Consider the following 15,695-nt stretch of genomic DNA (forward strand, 5'->3'; position numbering starts at 1 on the left):
CTCCGTGGGCAGCGCGGCCGGGGCCAGGACAGAGTCTCCCAAAGGGCAGCCTTCTGAGGAGGGCGAGGTGAGAGGCAACACTTGGATCTTCTGGATTTTCAGAAGAGAAACCCGACCCACCACCTTACAGTCAGATCTCACGTGTGGGCACATACACATACATGTGTCTTTATATGTCATTGAATGACTGCACTGGAGAAGGGTTTGCCGCTGAAAGGGAGGGGAGGAAACTGCTCATGGGTTCCGGAGGAAATCCATGCACTGAAATGCTGACCTTTCCGGGCTCCCAAAGGATCAGCTTCTGCCAACTTCGTAATTCCTCCGCCCATCTCCCATGGAGCCACATGTCAGAGGCAAACCCATCTCCCTCCTCACACTGAATGAAGATGCTTTAAATTCATGGACGAACTAACCAGAAACGAGAAAAGGAGACCAACATGTATAAAGCACAGACCAGTGGTCGGCAAACTCATTAGTCAACGGAGCCAAATAGCAACAGGACAACGGGATTGAAATTTCTTTTTGAGAGCCACGTTTTTTAAACTTAAACTTCTTCTCACGCCACTTCTTCAAAATAGACTCGCCCAGGCCATGGTATTTTGTGGAAGAGCCACACTCAAGGGGCCAAAGAGCCGCATGTGGCTAGAGAGCCGCAGTTTGCTGACCATGGGCCTAGACCACAACGGCCTCCAGTTTGGGATGGGAAGAATGTCCTCCGGCTATTGACAGCGTTCACCATTTCAGAACCCCGAAGGCTCCCGCTGGCCAGGGCCGCATGCCCCTTCGCTCCGGAGCACAAGGTCATTTGGAGGGCACAGAAGCACGCTCCAGGACTCCGGTTTTGGGAGACACACCTCTTTGTCCACGGAGCTCCCCCTAGGATGTGCGCCAGCCTCCTGCCTGGACACCTTTTAAACCCCAATGCCTTCTTCACCCTCCTGGGGACCCGGCCTCCCCTGAGGGCTGTGCTCACACCGGGCTCAGAAGGCTGCTGCCCGGGAGAGCTCATCCGCCCAGCAGCGCTCGCTGTGTAAGGCGAGGACCCAGGTGGCTGAGGGCAAAGCACGGGGAGAACCAGCCGGTCTCTGGAAGGTGGGCTTCTCTGCAGGGGCGTCCTGACAGCCTCTCCCCTGAGCAGCAGAACCCCCGAGCTGCTCCCGTCCACAGCTCATGGGGAGCCACCGCCGCCTGGATACCCGGCCCACGCCCTGTGCAGTCAGGTGCACCCAGGAGCCCAGAGAGCGAGTCCGCAGGACTGCAGAGGGGAGGCCCTGCCGTCCCGGGTCTCCAGCCGGTGCCCCATGCCTGCTTGGAACCGCTGAACTCAACACCGTCACTAGCCAAGACGGAGAAGTTAGCTGCTGGAATCCGGCCGCACCCCCTAGTCCGCGCAGCACCCCAGCCGGGCGGCACACAGAAGCTGCCACCCACGCTGAAGGAGGAAGAGAACTGCTCTGCACGCCTCCGCCCAGAGCCAAAGCCTTGTCCTTCAGGCGATAGGGCCTGCGAGCTCCACCATCAGACACGGCCGGGAACTGCCCACCACGTCCAGACCCTGCATAACACGTGCTTCTTGGATGGATGTACAGTCAAGCTTATAACGGGACAGAAACATTTCCATCTATGCCTAGGGTTGGTTTATGGGCCATGCTAGGTGCTCTGGGCTACTCCTGTTTCTTACCCCACAGAGCCCTGGGGAGGAAACGCCACGCCCCATGCAGGAGCTGACGTGAGGGAGAAAGAAGTCAGGGCCACGCTCCCCACGCTCCTCACACAGGCCGTGCATGAGCGGCTGCCGGGGAGGCCGCAGCCAGGAGGCCAGCCCGGGGCTCTGTCCGCTGGCCACTGTGACACACAGCAGGAACGCTGACAGTTCAGACACTGCTCTGTGAATCCCAGACCTACTCTGCCGCGCTTCACTTAAAAACGAAGAAAAAAAAGAATAAAATGAAAGAAAACTAAGCAAAGACAACGATGAAGTCGTCGGGAGGATGAGCACCAAGATCAAAACGCTCCCGGTCTGTTCAGAACACACTGCCTCGGGTCCACTCACGCGAGGGAGCCCCACAATCGCCTGCAAAACCCAAACCCAGCAGGTCATCCGACGAGGACCGGACGCCCCTCAACATTTTCATCTCATCGCCACGGCCGCACACACTCACAGACCCCCCGGGGGGCACAGGCGGTGTTACATCACACCCACAGGGGCTCCCGGAGAGTTCTAGGACGTTCTTAAACAGATGCTCACGGCCAAGGAGAAGGGGGGTATTCCAAGGACGATTCCGGTTCAGGTTTATCTGTTTATAACCAGAAAATGGGCACTGTACACAGACCCTCCCCCAGGAGATACATTCCCTGTACACTGGAAAAGTCCATTTCCTATTTCTTCTTCGTTCCCAAACCTACATGCGTCGTCTCTCTGCCACCATATACGGTAAAAATCCACAGCGTTCACCCCGTCTTCATTCGTGTAGGTCTCCTGGTTGTTTTTTTTTTGTTTTTTTTTTTTTAACATTTATAAAAAGTGTTCTTACGAGTCTGGAGTCTTTATCAGTTCAAATCACGCCTGGTTTCCATCTACCACCTTCCCGGTCGCTCTTCCTGCTCGTGCGGCTCCTGGTGGCTCCTCCCCGCCTGTCACCGTCCCGCACTGCGTCCCCTGGGGGCACGGCCTAGATGAGGACCTCCATCATCTCCGGGTCCGGGAACTCGGGCTTGTGCAGCAGGCTGCTGGCGCGGCCTTTGTGGTCCAGCGACTTCCCGTGGCCAGGAGAGCTCTCTGCCAAACACAGGGGAAACATCAGCACCCGCTCCTCTCCTCGGGGGCCGGCCGCACCGGGGGTCCCTGCGGGACCCTTTGGGATCCCACCCTCGCCCCCAGGGCATGCAGGCCAGGCTCCAGAGCCCGGCCCACGTGGGGCAGACACGTCTCACACATCCCTGTCTTCCTCCAGGAGTCAGATCTCAGAACAATGGCAGTGCTGTACACACGTGCCTCTTTCGTAGGGTGAACAGTTCATTTATGCCCCAAATAAATAACCCCACGCTTCCTCAAAAGCATTCCTGAAGGGACCTCGCCCCGTGACTAAGATTAGTGCCCACAGCAAAGCCAAGTCTACTCTTTCCCGGGTGCTTCTGGACTCATCGCAAGCTCCCTCCTCCCGAGTCGTCTCCTCCTAAATGTTTTCGGGTGGCCCATTGGTACCGGCCTGAGTGCCGTGCCCCAGTTCCCTCTTCTGCAGTTAAACCTGCCTTGTCCTTCAGGAAGGAGGCACTCCTGACCCCAAATCCTTAACGAGAAAGGCCCCGTCTAGGCACCCCAGCCTCAGAGGCACCGGGTGCCTGGTACTGCCCCCCTCCGCCCCCCCCCCCCCACCACCACCACTTGGAGCACGTCTATTTCTGCCCCTTGTAGGAGAGGGCTGGCGACAAAGCACAGTAATAAACTAGGAGTGCCTACTCACATTTCATTCCATACGAGCGCACGGCCTAGGTGTATTAGGGTAACCATAGACATAAAAAACAGCCACCACGTGGGGGCTGCCCCCTCCCCAGCTCCCTCTCCCAGGCCAGAGAGCCCCCGGGTGTTTCCCTACAGCGCCAAACCCCAGAGCATCTCACCCAGCTTCTCCGCGGCCCCTTTGGCCGCTGGGTGCTTCAGAACGGGGCTGTTGGAAGGGGTCATGCTCAGCCGGCCCCGGGTGGGCAGGGAGGCCATGTTGGGCCAGAAGAGTTCGGTGCTCTTGTCCGTCTGGGTGCTGCTGTCTTTGCTGCCCGTCTTGGCGTGGGCGCTGCTGGCTGACGTGGCGGGCACGGCCGGGGCCGGGGCTGCGGCGGGCAGGGCAGCCAGCGCGGGGGTGGACGAGGGCTCGGGGTGCTCCTTCCCCAGCAGCAGCCCTGAGGACCGAAGGACAGCTTTTCAAAGCCCCTCTTTTGTACAAACAGAAGCCCGAGTCAAGGAGGCTCAGGACTGCTGTATTCGCTCACCGATTCACTCGCCAAATGCACTTACAAGCGCTGACTATGTGCCTGACCAGTTGAGAGGCACTGAGGAAACTTAAAAATGGAAAAGACCTAGGCCAGTGGTCGGCAAACTCATTAGTCAATGGAGCCAAATATCAACAGTACAACGATTGGAATTTCTTTGGAGAGCCACATTTTTTAAACTTAAATTTCTTCTAACGCCACTTCTTCAAAATAGTCTTGCCCAGGCCGTGGTATTTTGTGGAAGAACCACACTCAAGGGGACAGAGAGAGCTGCATGTGGCTCGAGAGCCGCAGGTTTTTTAAATATATATATATATATATATATATATATATATATATATATTATTGATTTTTCAGAGAGGAAGGGAGATAGAGAGTTAGAAACATCAATATGAGAGAAACATCGATCAGCTGCCTCCTGCACACCCTACTGGACATGTGCCCTCAACCAAGGTACATGCCCTTGGCCGGAATCGGATCCTGAGTCCACAGGCCTATGCTCTATCCACTGAGCCAAACCGGTTAGGGCTCAAGCCACAGTTTGCCAACCACGGACCTAGTCCCCTCCCTAAAAATCTATGGTCGTTTTTAAGGAGTTGTAAACTGCTTATAACCTAATATGATAAACAGTAGGATAAAATTACTCTAAATGGCATGAGGTACCCCGTACCCAGTGCCGAGGGGTGGGGGTTCCTGCACGGCTGTCTGGAGTCCACGCTTGCTCGGCCTCACGCACGGCCGGGGAGGGCTGGCCTCCAGTCGTGGTGTGTGCCTTAGAGGAACGGAGTCTCCCCGGCCCTGGGCAGGGCCCCACGGGCCTGCTGGGCTTCTGAACGGCCCACACTTCCACCCCCGTCTTGGTCCTGGACAGTCTCCTGCAGCGCCGGGCTCAGATACAACCTCGTTTCCAGGTCAGACGCAGACCAAGGAGCCCCAGCAGCTGAGAGCCACGGCCCGAGAGCAGGAAACCAGCCGGGCCCCTGGGAGGAGCCACACGGCCGCTTCTCACTCAGGGCCCCGGGGTAGGCAGGCTGGGGGCAGGAGCGAGGACGTGCTGGAGGGAAAAGGCAGGCCTGGTGGGCAGTGCTTTCCCTCCGCCTCAACGTCTCCCTGCAGGGCTGGGCTGGACAGCTACGCTTTCATTTTAAATAATGAAATACGGCACACATTCAGAAACGTGCCAGCACTCCCGAACGCTAGCCTACAGAAGACGTGGTCGGCACAGTCAACGGCTTGTTCACGCAGCTGAACCAGCCAGCAATTCACAGTGTCGTGTGTGTGTGTGTGTGTGTGTGTGTGTCCACCCCTCCTAACCCCCCCCGCCCCCCCCCCCGCCCCCCGCCGAGCTGTCAGAGGTGCCCAGAGCTCCGTGTGCACAGCTGCGTTCTCCAATGGCACGTGCCTCCTGGTGGCTTGGATGTGTTGTCATCAGCGGGTGGGGCCTGAGGCTGCTTCTCTAACAAGCTCCCGGGTGAGGCCAGTGAGGCCGGTCCACAGGCCACGCTCGGAGTGGCCGGGGGCTCCACACTCATCGCCTCCCTTCGCATTTCACAGCAGCGCTCTGAGACAGGCCCCGTGTCATCCGCTGCTTTACAGACACGGAGACGGCAGCTCAGAGACGTGAGCATCCCACAGCTAAGAAGGCGCAGAAATGGGGTTCGACCCCAGCTGTGCCCACCTCTGCGCCAACCTGTGTTCTTCCCTCCTGACCAGCTGCAGGCGGACAGGGATGCTCTCGTGGGACTAGGTCACTGGCCGGTCATCTCCCCCTCGCCCTCACCCTCAGCAGGGCCTACACTGTCACCCCCACCTCCTCCCAGGGCCTGTTGGGCAAGCGATGGTGGAAGCGGCGTGGGGACTGTGCAGTGGCCGTGTCTGCCGCCTCTGCCCGCCTCTCAGAGACCCTCTCTGGTTTTGTGACGCGTGGACACCGGTGACAATGGCAATAAGGGGAGGAACACAGCGCAGAGAACACAGCAGTTCTTCCCATAGACCCCGCCCGCTCCCAGGCCTGGTGTAGATATGCAGATGCCAGGGGCACAGGCACAGAGACCAGAGAAAAGCCTGCCTGGCTGCATGTCGCAAACGGACTCTCGGGCTCCCTCACTGCGAGGGGAGCTAAGTGTCCTGGCGGGAGTGGGGGCGCTTTTGATGATCCCCGCTGCTGTCCACCCGCGTCCTCTTTGAAGTTCATGTCCTCGGAGGGCAGGGGCTGCTGAGGCCACCTGTGGAGGCACTGCACAGGGAGAGTCTGGCTGGGAGCCTTCATTCCCCCCCCCCCCCCCCCAACTCTGGCAGGTTCATACTGGAGGCTGTATCCCCTCTGGCACGAAGCAGCCAGGCTCCTCTGGGGCTCTGTGCTGACAAAAACTGGCTCTCGGCTCCACAGATAAAGAAAACACACTCTGACCCAGGGAAATGCATCAAAGGAGGCCAGGCCCTGCAGCTGCCAGAGTGCGGGGGGAGGGGGGGAAGGGGAGGCCGTGTGTCTGGGAATGCTGCCTGCTTCCTCTCCAGACTCAGCCAGCCGTCGACAGGCTGGCCCTCGCCCCAGGAAACCCACTCGTGGCTGACACCACCTCTGCAGAATTCTCAAAACTCTGCCTGTGCAACAACCACGCTACCAGCACCACAGCCACCAGCCTCTCATGCTCGCACACGTCCTCCAGAGCGCCTCCGCCCCGCTATCTCGTTTCTGCCCTCACCACGGCCCAGGGGCAACAGGACAGACACAGAAGCGGAGGCAGAGCCGTCTTACAGCTGGTCGGGGGGCAGAGCCAAGTTCAGAGGCCTGATTCTATGGGCTTTTCCATTTATATGTTGTGAGGGTCGGGCACTTCCACTTTCAACCGTGACGATAACCGCATGAGTCAACCCGTGGCCCACGGCCGATCTGGTGGTACAGCCGCTGCCTCCCCATCGCTCATTGATTCAACTTTCACAGCCAAAGAACGATTGGTTGTCCTCCCCATTTCACAGATGAGTAAACCGAGGCTTGGAAATACTCAGCGGCATCTCTGGGTCCCATGAGGGGCAGAGCCAGACACCACACAAGTGTCAGGACTTTCCCCACCAGATGAGGTTGCCCTCCGAGCTGGTGCTGCTCTTGCCTTCCAGACCCCAGACCCCTGGGCCCGACGGCGGCGTGGGGGCTCACCTATGCTCCCCTTCCAGGTCCTCTCTTCCTTCTTCTCCTCCGCCAACTGGCTGCTGGTGAGCGAGGTCTGGCGGGAGTGCGTGCCGGTGGCTGCGGCAATGGAGGGGACGGAGCGGGCAGGCCGCAGGCTCGAGGAGTCCGCCTTCCCCGCGTCTTTGCGGGATCGCTGCTGCAGGACCTTGATCATGGCGTCCCTCTCGATGATCTTGGCGTGGAGGTTTTTAATGCTGCGTAACAAACAGAACACAACAGGCGTCATCACACTCCGTCTGGGCTAGGAAAACACGAAACGTGTTTCAGGTGGCCTGGGGACTTGAATTAGAATTCAGGATGGAGAACGAAGCGCAGTGAAGTCCTCAAACGTTTACAATCTGCCAAGGTGTGTAGGCTGGGTCTCTGGTGGTAGATCAGAGTGGGGAGCACCTCCTCTGGCCCCTCGGAGCCTCTGGGACTGGCTGGGACCCCGAGGACACAGATGCAGAAGGTGTGGCCTCCCAGCAGCAGCTCAGAGGCCGGTTCAGAGGGCTGGTCCCTACTGGGGGTGGGGAGAGAAGGGAGCAGCAGGAAGCCTCACTCAGGGTCAGCCTTCCCCGGAAGTCAACTTCCCTAATTTCTCAGAAAGTCAGAGGATGAACAGGTTTTCTGGGAGAAGTTAATCCCCCCCCCCCCCCCCCCCCCCCCCGCAAAGGGCCAAAATTAAGAATCAGAAAACACGTTCTTTTCAAACTTGGGAGGGTAACTTGCCCGCCCACCCGCCCTCCTGTCAGCTGTTCAGAACCGGGGCTGGGGCTGGAGTGTGAGCCCCAATTGCGGGCTTGGGGGTTGTGGGGTGCGTGGCCAGGGGGGAGCGCGGTGTCGCGGCCACGCACGTGGCTGTCCTTACGTGTACTCCATGTCCTGGCACCTCCTGGCGGCCTGCACCACCTCCTCCTCCTCCTGCCAAATGTGGGCCTCCAGCGAGGCCTCGCCGTAGCTGCCGTTCCGCGAGTGGTTGATGATCGTCGTGTCCCTGGCAACACAGGACGCACACAGAGTGATGCGAACGCTGAGAGAGGCGTGCGAGCGAGCGAGGTCACCGCGCTAAACACCGCTCCCCACACACCCCTCCCCCCACGTTCCCTTCTGGATCCTGGCCCAATTGCTCCCTCCGCTTGGTAGAACGAAGATAGTATCTAAGGAAAGCAAAATAAAACCCCATAGTAACCATTCCCTGCCCTCCGCCAGAGCCATCGTGCACCATGCGCGTTCTGTGGCTGCTATGACTATGGACACTGCACCTGCTGACAGGTGGATTCTACTACTTTGGTTGTGAGGGTCTCTCTGTCACGCTTACGTATCCTTTCTGACTTTCTCCATCGGGGGCTGAAGTTGTATGGCTGCTCCTTATTCACCCAGCAGCCTTTTCGGTGTTTTACAGTGAAATGGAGACTAGGTAAATACTTAAAGCGGATACTGGTCCTCTTGGGCAGAGACGCTCAGGCTGAAAGCGCCCATCCTGCTTGCTTCCTCGCTCACTTCTCGTTTCATGGGCCCCTGCCTGGGATTCAGGTCCACTCGGCTGACTGCCATGCCGGCAGCACAGCCAAGAGGTGGAGACACACCCTGTCCTTGAAAGTGCAGCGCCGGGGTGGGGGGGATGGACTGGAGGGATGGACATGGGGAGATTAAAATGTGGAGCTGTGCCGAAACCAGTTTGGCTCAGTAGATAGAACCTCGGCCTGCAGACTGAAAGGTCCCAGGTTCAATTCCGGTCAAGGGCATGTACCTTGGTTGTGGGCACATCCCCAGCAAAGGGTGTGCAAGAGGTAGCTGATCGATGATTCTCTCATCAATGTTTCTAACTCTCTATCCCTCTCTCTTCCTCTCTGAAAAAATCAATAAAATATATTAAAAGAAATAAAAAAATAAAATAAAATAAAATGTGGGGTGCAAGCTGGTGTCTGATGGAAAACAGCTGGTCAAAGAGAACTCTTCCTGCCACTTGATCACTCCTCGGTAATGACGGCTGCTGAGAATAAGAGAACTGTGCCCTGGCCGGTGGCTCAGTTGGTCAGAGCACTGTCCCGATACACGAAGGGTGTGTTGGTTTGATGCCCATTCAGGGCACATTCAAGAATCAACCAATGAGCTCGGCCAGCGTGGCTAAGTGGTTGAGCCGTCCAACTATGAACCAGGAGGTTTCACTGGAAGACCGAACAGTATCCCGCTGTGTGGATGCACTTTACCTGGCGGAGTGAAACCCCGTGGGGCCCCCGGCTGCCCTCACCTCTCGGCTGCGGCGGTGGCTGCGGCGTTCATGGCAAAGTGCCGGATGGTGCTCTCCTCCAGGTACTTCTGCTCCCACTTGGTCATGTCAGCCTCCAGGGCCAGGATCCGCTCCTCCTTCTCCCTCACGAGCTCCATGAGGGCCGGGGCATTGTATTCCAGCGTGCTGGCTGGCGGGCCGTTCCCATGTTTCTAGAGAAGCAGAGGGAGAACATCTTGATGAGAAACGGGGGCTAGAAAGCAGACCACACTGACCGTGTCTTCTGCAGAGCTACCCGCATGGAGCACACAGAGTTTGCCCAGGTCCCCAGCTCGTCCACACCCGTTACCATCCCACTCTCCAGGAGAAATGACCAACCTTATCAGATCCTAACACCAAGCCACCTCACCCACCAAATCCCTGTCTCGATGAATTGTCTGTCATGTAACTATCGTATGAGTAGACAACATTATCCCAATTATACAGAGGAGAAAACTAAGCTTCAGGGAGGTTAAATAACTGCTCCATGTCTCTGAGCTACAGCAGGGTCAGGATTCAAACCATGTCTGTCAAGATTCCAACCATGTCTGTCTGTCCATATGCTTCTGCATGACAAGAAGTGGCTTGCCCAATGCCCTGCAGTTCATTTATACCAGAAGCAAGTGCGGTAACTACTAAGTCTTGGCCTCCTGGTCGGGGCACTTTCTCCCGAGTGCTCAGAAGTGAGTCCAGGTGTTTGTCCTCCCCGAGGCCGAGAGATAAAACGGAAAGGCCCAGGGACTGGGAGCAAGGAGCCCTGACACACGTGCTCTCCCGGCTGCAAAGCTCTCGTCTGGGAAACAAATGAATACCTGCCCCACTCAGAGGCCTGAGAGTCAGATAAGATAATGCATAGGAAAGCACTTAATAAGCTTTAAAGGGCTAGCCAAAGTAAAGAGCTGCCAGAAAGTCTGTAATGCAAGTTCAGCCCGTTCTTTTCATCCGGGTCTGTCAGACAAGGTATAAAGCGGATGTCTTATCTGGACTGCTCACAGAGGAGAATATTCACATTCAGATTTTCCCCATTTTTGACTTCGGCATCCTATTTCCTCTAAACAGCACGACTTGGAGGACGATGGGGTTTGAAGAGGTTCTGACTTCAGGGAGAATGACTTCATCCCAGCGAGTCTACGCTCCCTCTGGTTTCCCAGGGGGTCACATATTGTAAATGCAGAGCTGGTTGTAAGGTGAGAGACACTGAACCACATGCAAGTTCAACCAGGGGCGGAGCCAATGGTCCATGGCTCCTCCCTCTGGATGGCCACTCCCCCAATCGGCCCTTCCCCCAGCCAGTCAGATGGGGCAAGCTGGGCCGGACCCCACCTGTGCACAAATTCATAGACCAGGCTTCTAGTATACTATAAAGTTTGGTCAGGCTCCTGCCTGGAGCCCATGGACAGTGTGGTGGGTACAGGCCTACTAGCCCTCAGCAGGGACACCTGGAGTCCACTCTAGTCCGCTCCAGAGCCTGGGGTCCCCCGAGAAACTCGGACCTTCTGGGAAAGGTACCGAGGGGCCTCGCTGATCAGCTTCCTCCTCATTCACTCTGCAGTGGCTCATGCATATACTCGCCTGGACGTGGCCAGCCCACCATCACCCTGGCTACTCACTCCTGTGCTGCAGAAGCATTTATCTGGCCCTTGTAGGAAGGTCACACTGAAGTCACATGGTAACAGAGCTCCTGGCCATATCCCACCCTCAACAAAGCCACTCCCCATAGGGCATTATTCTGAAGGGACCGTGGAGAGAGTAGCTCAGAGAACTTATTAAATCAAGATCCACACAGGGGCTCTGCCCTTAGACTGACGCCAGGACACAGCCTAATTTCCTCACCCACATCCTTAACAACACACTGCCCCCATGTGAGCTGAAGTTAATCTTGTGAGGTGTCCTGGGACCTTCCCAACAGTGGGTAGAATGGAGCGGACAGAACAGCATGGAGTTGTGAATTGATTCACAAGATGACTCCAGGGTTAGACTGACCAGAGTGGAGGACTCCTGCCTGCTCCTCCTCCTAGGAATGAGCCCTTGGGTACGTGAGCTTTCTGAGCCTCAACTTCCTTGTCTCTAAAATGGGGCAGATACATTACGCTGATCTTACAGGTATAACCTCAGATAAGAAGATCCGCACAGTGCCCGAAACTGGGCAACTCGGTGAGAAAGAATAGCTGTCGTTGCTGTTTTATCATCGTGACCTTCAGAGTATGTGCAAGGCCTGGGGCATCCTGGCACCCTCTCCCCGATTCCTCCCTTACTCCGGCTTTTCCGGTCCCGCTGGGAAAGGTGACAGAAACGTGTTCCCTGTGGCATCCCCACAGGGTGTACGAGCTCAGTAAATATTTGTTGGTCAACTGAACGGGCAGCAGAAGCCGGCCTGCCTGCCCGCCGGCCCGTTTTCCGGGCTGGCCTGCTTGCCTGTTAGACTGTGCTCTGCTGGAGTGTCTAAACTCCTGCTCTTATTTATTTTTTTTTAAATATATTTTATTGATTTTTTACAGAGAGGAAGGGAGAGAGATAGAGAGCTAGAAACGTCGATAAGAGAGAAACATTGACCAGCTGCCTCCTGCACACCCCCTACCGGGGATGTGCCCGCAACCAATGTACATGCCCTTGACCGGAATTGAACCCGGGACCTTTCAGTCCGCAGACCGACACTCTACCACTGAGCCAAACCGGCTTCGGCTCCTGCTCTTATTTTAATAACTCTTCGTGATCTGAATAAGGTGATCTATGCAGACTTGCCATGATCTCGTGTGAGTTCAAAATGATCAGCCAGCTGAGATGGGGACCTGAGGATTCAGAGAGAAACTGACCAGCTTAGCGAGCCTGTGGGATCTTTTTCTTGGACCGTTTCTGAGTGCAAGGGAGCTCTTGTGTTGCTGGACCTGATGTCCTCCTGCCTGAGGCCAGGTGCTGGCTGCGGGAGTCCGTGACTTCCTGAGCAGGTGGATCAGGACGGGTGCATGCCTTCGCTCTGTTCCTGACTGAATGTTAGCCACTGGCCGAGATCCTATCATAATTGGTATTTGTAGCTTTAAAAAATTGAACACAGCCGAAACCGATTTGGCTCAGTGGATAGAGCGTCGGTCTGCGGACTGAAAGGTCCCAGGTTCGATTCCGGTCAAGGGCATGTACATTGGTTGCAGGCACATCCCCGGTAGGGGGTTTGCAGGAGGCAGCTGGTCGATGTTTCTCTCTCATCAATGTTTCTAGCTCTCTATCCCTCTCCCTTCCTCTCTGTAAAATATCAATAAAAAAAAAAAATTGAACACAAACATATGGTTTACAAAAGCCCGTGGGCCCATTGCTCTGTCTTCTCTGTCAGGATGAGACTCCATCAGGGTGGTTGACTCCGCCCCTTGCCAAACTCCCTGTTGAACTTCCAGTCAAACTCCCAGTTGAGAAGACAATTTGCCTATTAGCCTTATATTCTGTAGGATACCACATGGAACTAGCTAGAAACTCAAGCTTTTGGGGTGAATTTATTTGTAATAAAATTTTTACCTTTTTTGATTATAGAATAATGTATGCTTACTGACAAAATGATAGAATAAAGAAGTATTAAAGGAAACCACAAAAAAACATTACTCATCATTTTAATGAGTAGGCAAAACAACAAGGAAATTAAGCGTCTTTCATATCATAGGGGACAGATTAACACGCTTACTTAGAAAAACCTGGTATTATTTTTAAAGAGATGCCGAGATAAAGTTCTGTTTAGCTCTAAAGATTGTCTCCCCTCTTTTTGGTCTCATGTCAGCCACAACCAGCAGGGGGTCTGCTGTCAGTCCTCAAAACTAGATCAAAATGCAAGCCAAGTAATTTCCTCAGAGAGCCTTGATTCTGAAACCTCTGTCCCCCCCAGGTGTGCCCAGATCTGCCAGCAGCTGTTAGGCATGGCAGGGACCTGTTTCTCCCTGGCTTAGGAAGCAACGGGCATGAGGGTGTGTGGCTCTGAGTGTGCACACTGTGAACGGTCCTCTGTGGCAAGGAATATTTTTCAAATCACTCTGACCTCACTTTTCTCCTGGTACACAGTAAGGACAACGGGGTTGAACCTGGCTTCACAGCATCCAAAATAGAAAGTCCCAGGATAAGTCACCTGACTATAGGGGCTGGGGGCACAGTAACTGGAAGCAAACATTCTTTGCAGCGCTGAGTTTTGAGATGTACCCATTTTGCCAGCCAAGGGTTCGTGAGGATTACTGGTGTCAGTGTGGTGCCAGCATCTGAGAAGCTGGCCCCCCCAGTGGAGAGGGTCAACCTCAGTAACTGCAGTAACTCAGGGAACAGCTGGAGGGTGGCCCACAGGCCAAGGAAGGTGGCCCAGGGTGGACGGGGCAGCAGTCTAAAGACAGACTCACCCTTCATTACGAGCCACCAACTTAGCCTAGATGGTGGGCGGCCGGGTGGGCTCCTTAACGTTCTGGGCGATCTCACCGACACCTCCTCCGCCCGCCAAGCACACACGCCCGGGAAACGGGGGCGCCAGCATGAGAAAGGGCGGGGCTGGCCCGTGTGTGTGCTTTCAAGCGTTTCCAAGTCTCTCACCCACAACCACTGTGCTGCACCCAGCAGGTCATTCCACGGGGCCGTCCTGCATTCCCTGGTTCCCGACTGAGGCCGCGCCCTTCATCGCTGCAGCGAGGGCTTTGCCCACCGCACTGGCCGGCGGCCACGGCCAGGTGCTCGCTGGAGCCGGAGTCTGCCCGCCTGGGAGGCTCCCAGTCCAGCCACAGGGCCGTCCAGCAGGCCTGTCCCCTAGCCCAGGCGCACGGAGCCGGGCTGGGGAATTCTACTTGAGCTTATTCATAGCTGAGTTACGCTAGCTGCCGCCACCAGGATAAGACAAGGCAGAGGATCCGGAGCTTACGGCCAATATCACACTCCAGGGATCAATCGTCCTGAACTCCTTCCCCTCCTTTACCTCGGGACATGCACTGATGGTCAGTCCTACTAATCTCACTCCTGCTCGCTCCCCTTGGATTCCCACTGCCACTCCCCCCTGATGACACCAACAGCCCTCGGACCGGCCTGCTCATGGCCATCTGCCCCCCAAGACCCTCCTGATACCCCCAGAGCACTCTTTCCCCAACCACGTACACCACATTCCTCTCCAGTGGAAAAACTCCCATCGTTGGCCCTGCTGTTACAGGACAAAGCCCGGTCCCTCACCAGGACCACATGCCTTCCCCTGCTGGCCTCACCTCTCCAGCGCCGCACTGGGCCTTCCCCCACCGGCTGCATCCCGCTGTCTCTCTCTATGACACATACCCTTCCTCTATTTCTGATGTTCTCCCCAGAACCCCCCCAAAAACTCATCTTTCCAAGTCCAACTCAAATGTCCACCTCCGTGAAGCCGTCTGAAGTCACATTCCCCGATGCCCAGCCGCCTTCTGTGAGGGCATCACTCCAGTGGACTCCCCGTCCTCCACTGGCCGCTGTGCTGGCTCACTAGGGCAGGGAGCTCTCCTTGACTCCGGCATCCCCAGTGCCGGGAGCGGAGCCTCAAGTGCATCCTACCCTCTGCTGGCCCCTCCCTCTCCCCCAGCCCGGCACCTGCTGGGTCCTCAGGGCGTCCAGCTCTCGCTCCAGCCAGGTCCGAAGTCTGCGCTCCATCTGCTCCCGCTTCTCACATGCAGACTGCAGCTGGGTCAGCGCCTGCTGCAGCTTCTCCACCTTCTCCACGTAGGCTTGCTTCTCTCGTAACTGAGCAGAGGGAGAAAGGAGCCCAGGATCAGACCAGCGGTTCTCAGCACCGGGTGGAGGGAAACCGGACTGAAACCACCAGGGCATGTGTCCTCCACTCCTCCCACTCCCATGAGCTGGCACAGCAAAGGGTTAGACACGGCCGCCGGTTGTACCTCACGTGGCTGGGATGCTAGGGATCAAGATTCTACTGGGGCACCTGCCTGCAGTTATTGGTACAGCTCCGAGCTCAGTCCTTGGTTACTGCTTAGTAATATAGCATTTGCTGGCATTGGTAATGGGGTTAAGAGTTTTTAATGTTATGAGGAAATGCTTACTCTACAATGTTAATTGAAAAATCCAGAATAAAAAATTACATACAACATTATCACAATTCTGTCTATCTAGAAAGAAAAAAAGACAGAAAGGAAATACTTAAAAGCACTAACCAGCCCTGGTCAGTCTGGCTCTCTGGTTAGAGCATCAGCCTTCAGACCAATTTCTGGTCAAGGGCAAGTAACTCAATTGCGGGTTTAATCTCCGACCCCAGTTGGGGGGAGTGCAGGAAGCAACAAATTG

The 15,695-nt window shown here is 56.0% G+C and overlaps 1 protein-coding gene across 4 annotated transcripts in view; it reads right to left on the reverse strand.

Moving 5' to 3' along the window:
- Window positions 1-299: 299 nt before the first annotated feature.
- AMOTL1 (angiomotin like 1) overlaps window positions 300-15,695 on the reverse strand; it is a 124,841-nt gene continuing 109,445 nt past the window's right edge. For all 4 annotated transcript variants that reach the window (XM_084895371.1, XM_084895374.1, XM_084895372.1 and 1 more), the window contains 6 exons: window positions 14,988-15,137; window positions 9,411-9,601; window positions 8,028-8,153; window positions 7,145-7,371; window positions 3,622-3,897; window positions 300-2,779 (listed from right to left, as the gene is read on the reverse strand). In XM_084895371.1, the coding sequence (XP_084751497.1) occupies window positions 2,673-2,779; window positions 3,622-3,897; window positions 7,145-7,371; window positions 8,028-8,153; window positions 9,411-9,601; window positions 14,988-15,137 (1,077 nt within the window). In that variant the 3' untranslated portion in view covers window positions 300-2,672. The remainder of the gene's footprint in view (window positions 2,780-3,621; window positions 3,898-7,144; window positions 7,372-8,027; window positions 8,154-9,410; window positions 9,602-14,987; window positions 15,138-15,695) is intronic.

The sequence above is a fragment of the Pipistrellus hanaki genome (assembly GCF_964339955.1).
Source record: "Pipistrellus hanaki genome assembly, chromosome: 9".
In the NCBI taxonomy this organism is placed as follows: domain Eukaryota; kingdom Metazoa; phylum Chordata; class Mammalia; order Chiroptera; family Vespertilionidae; genus Pipistrellus; species Pipistrellus hanaki.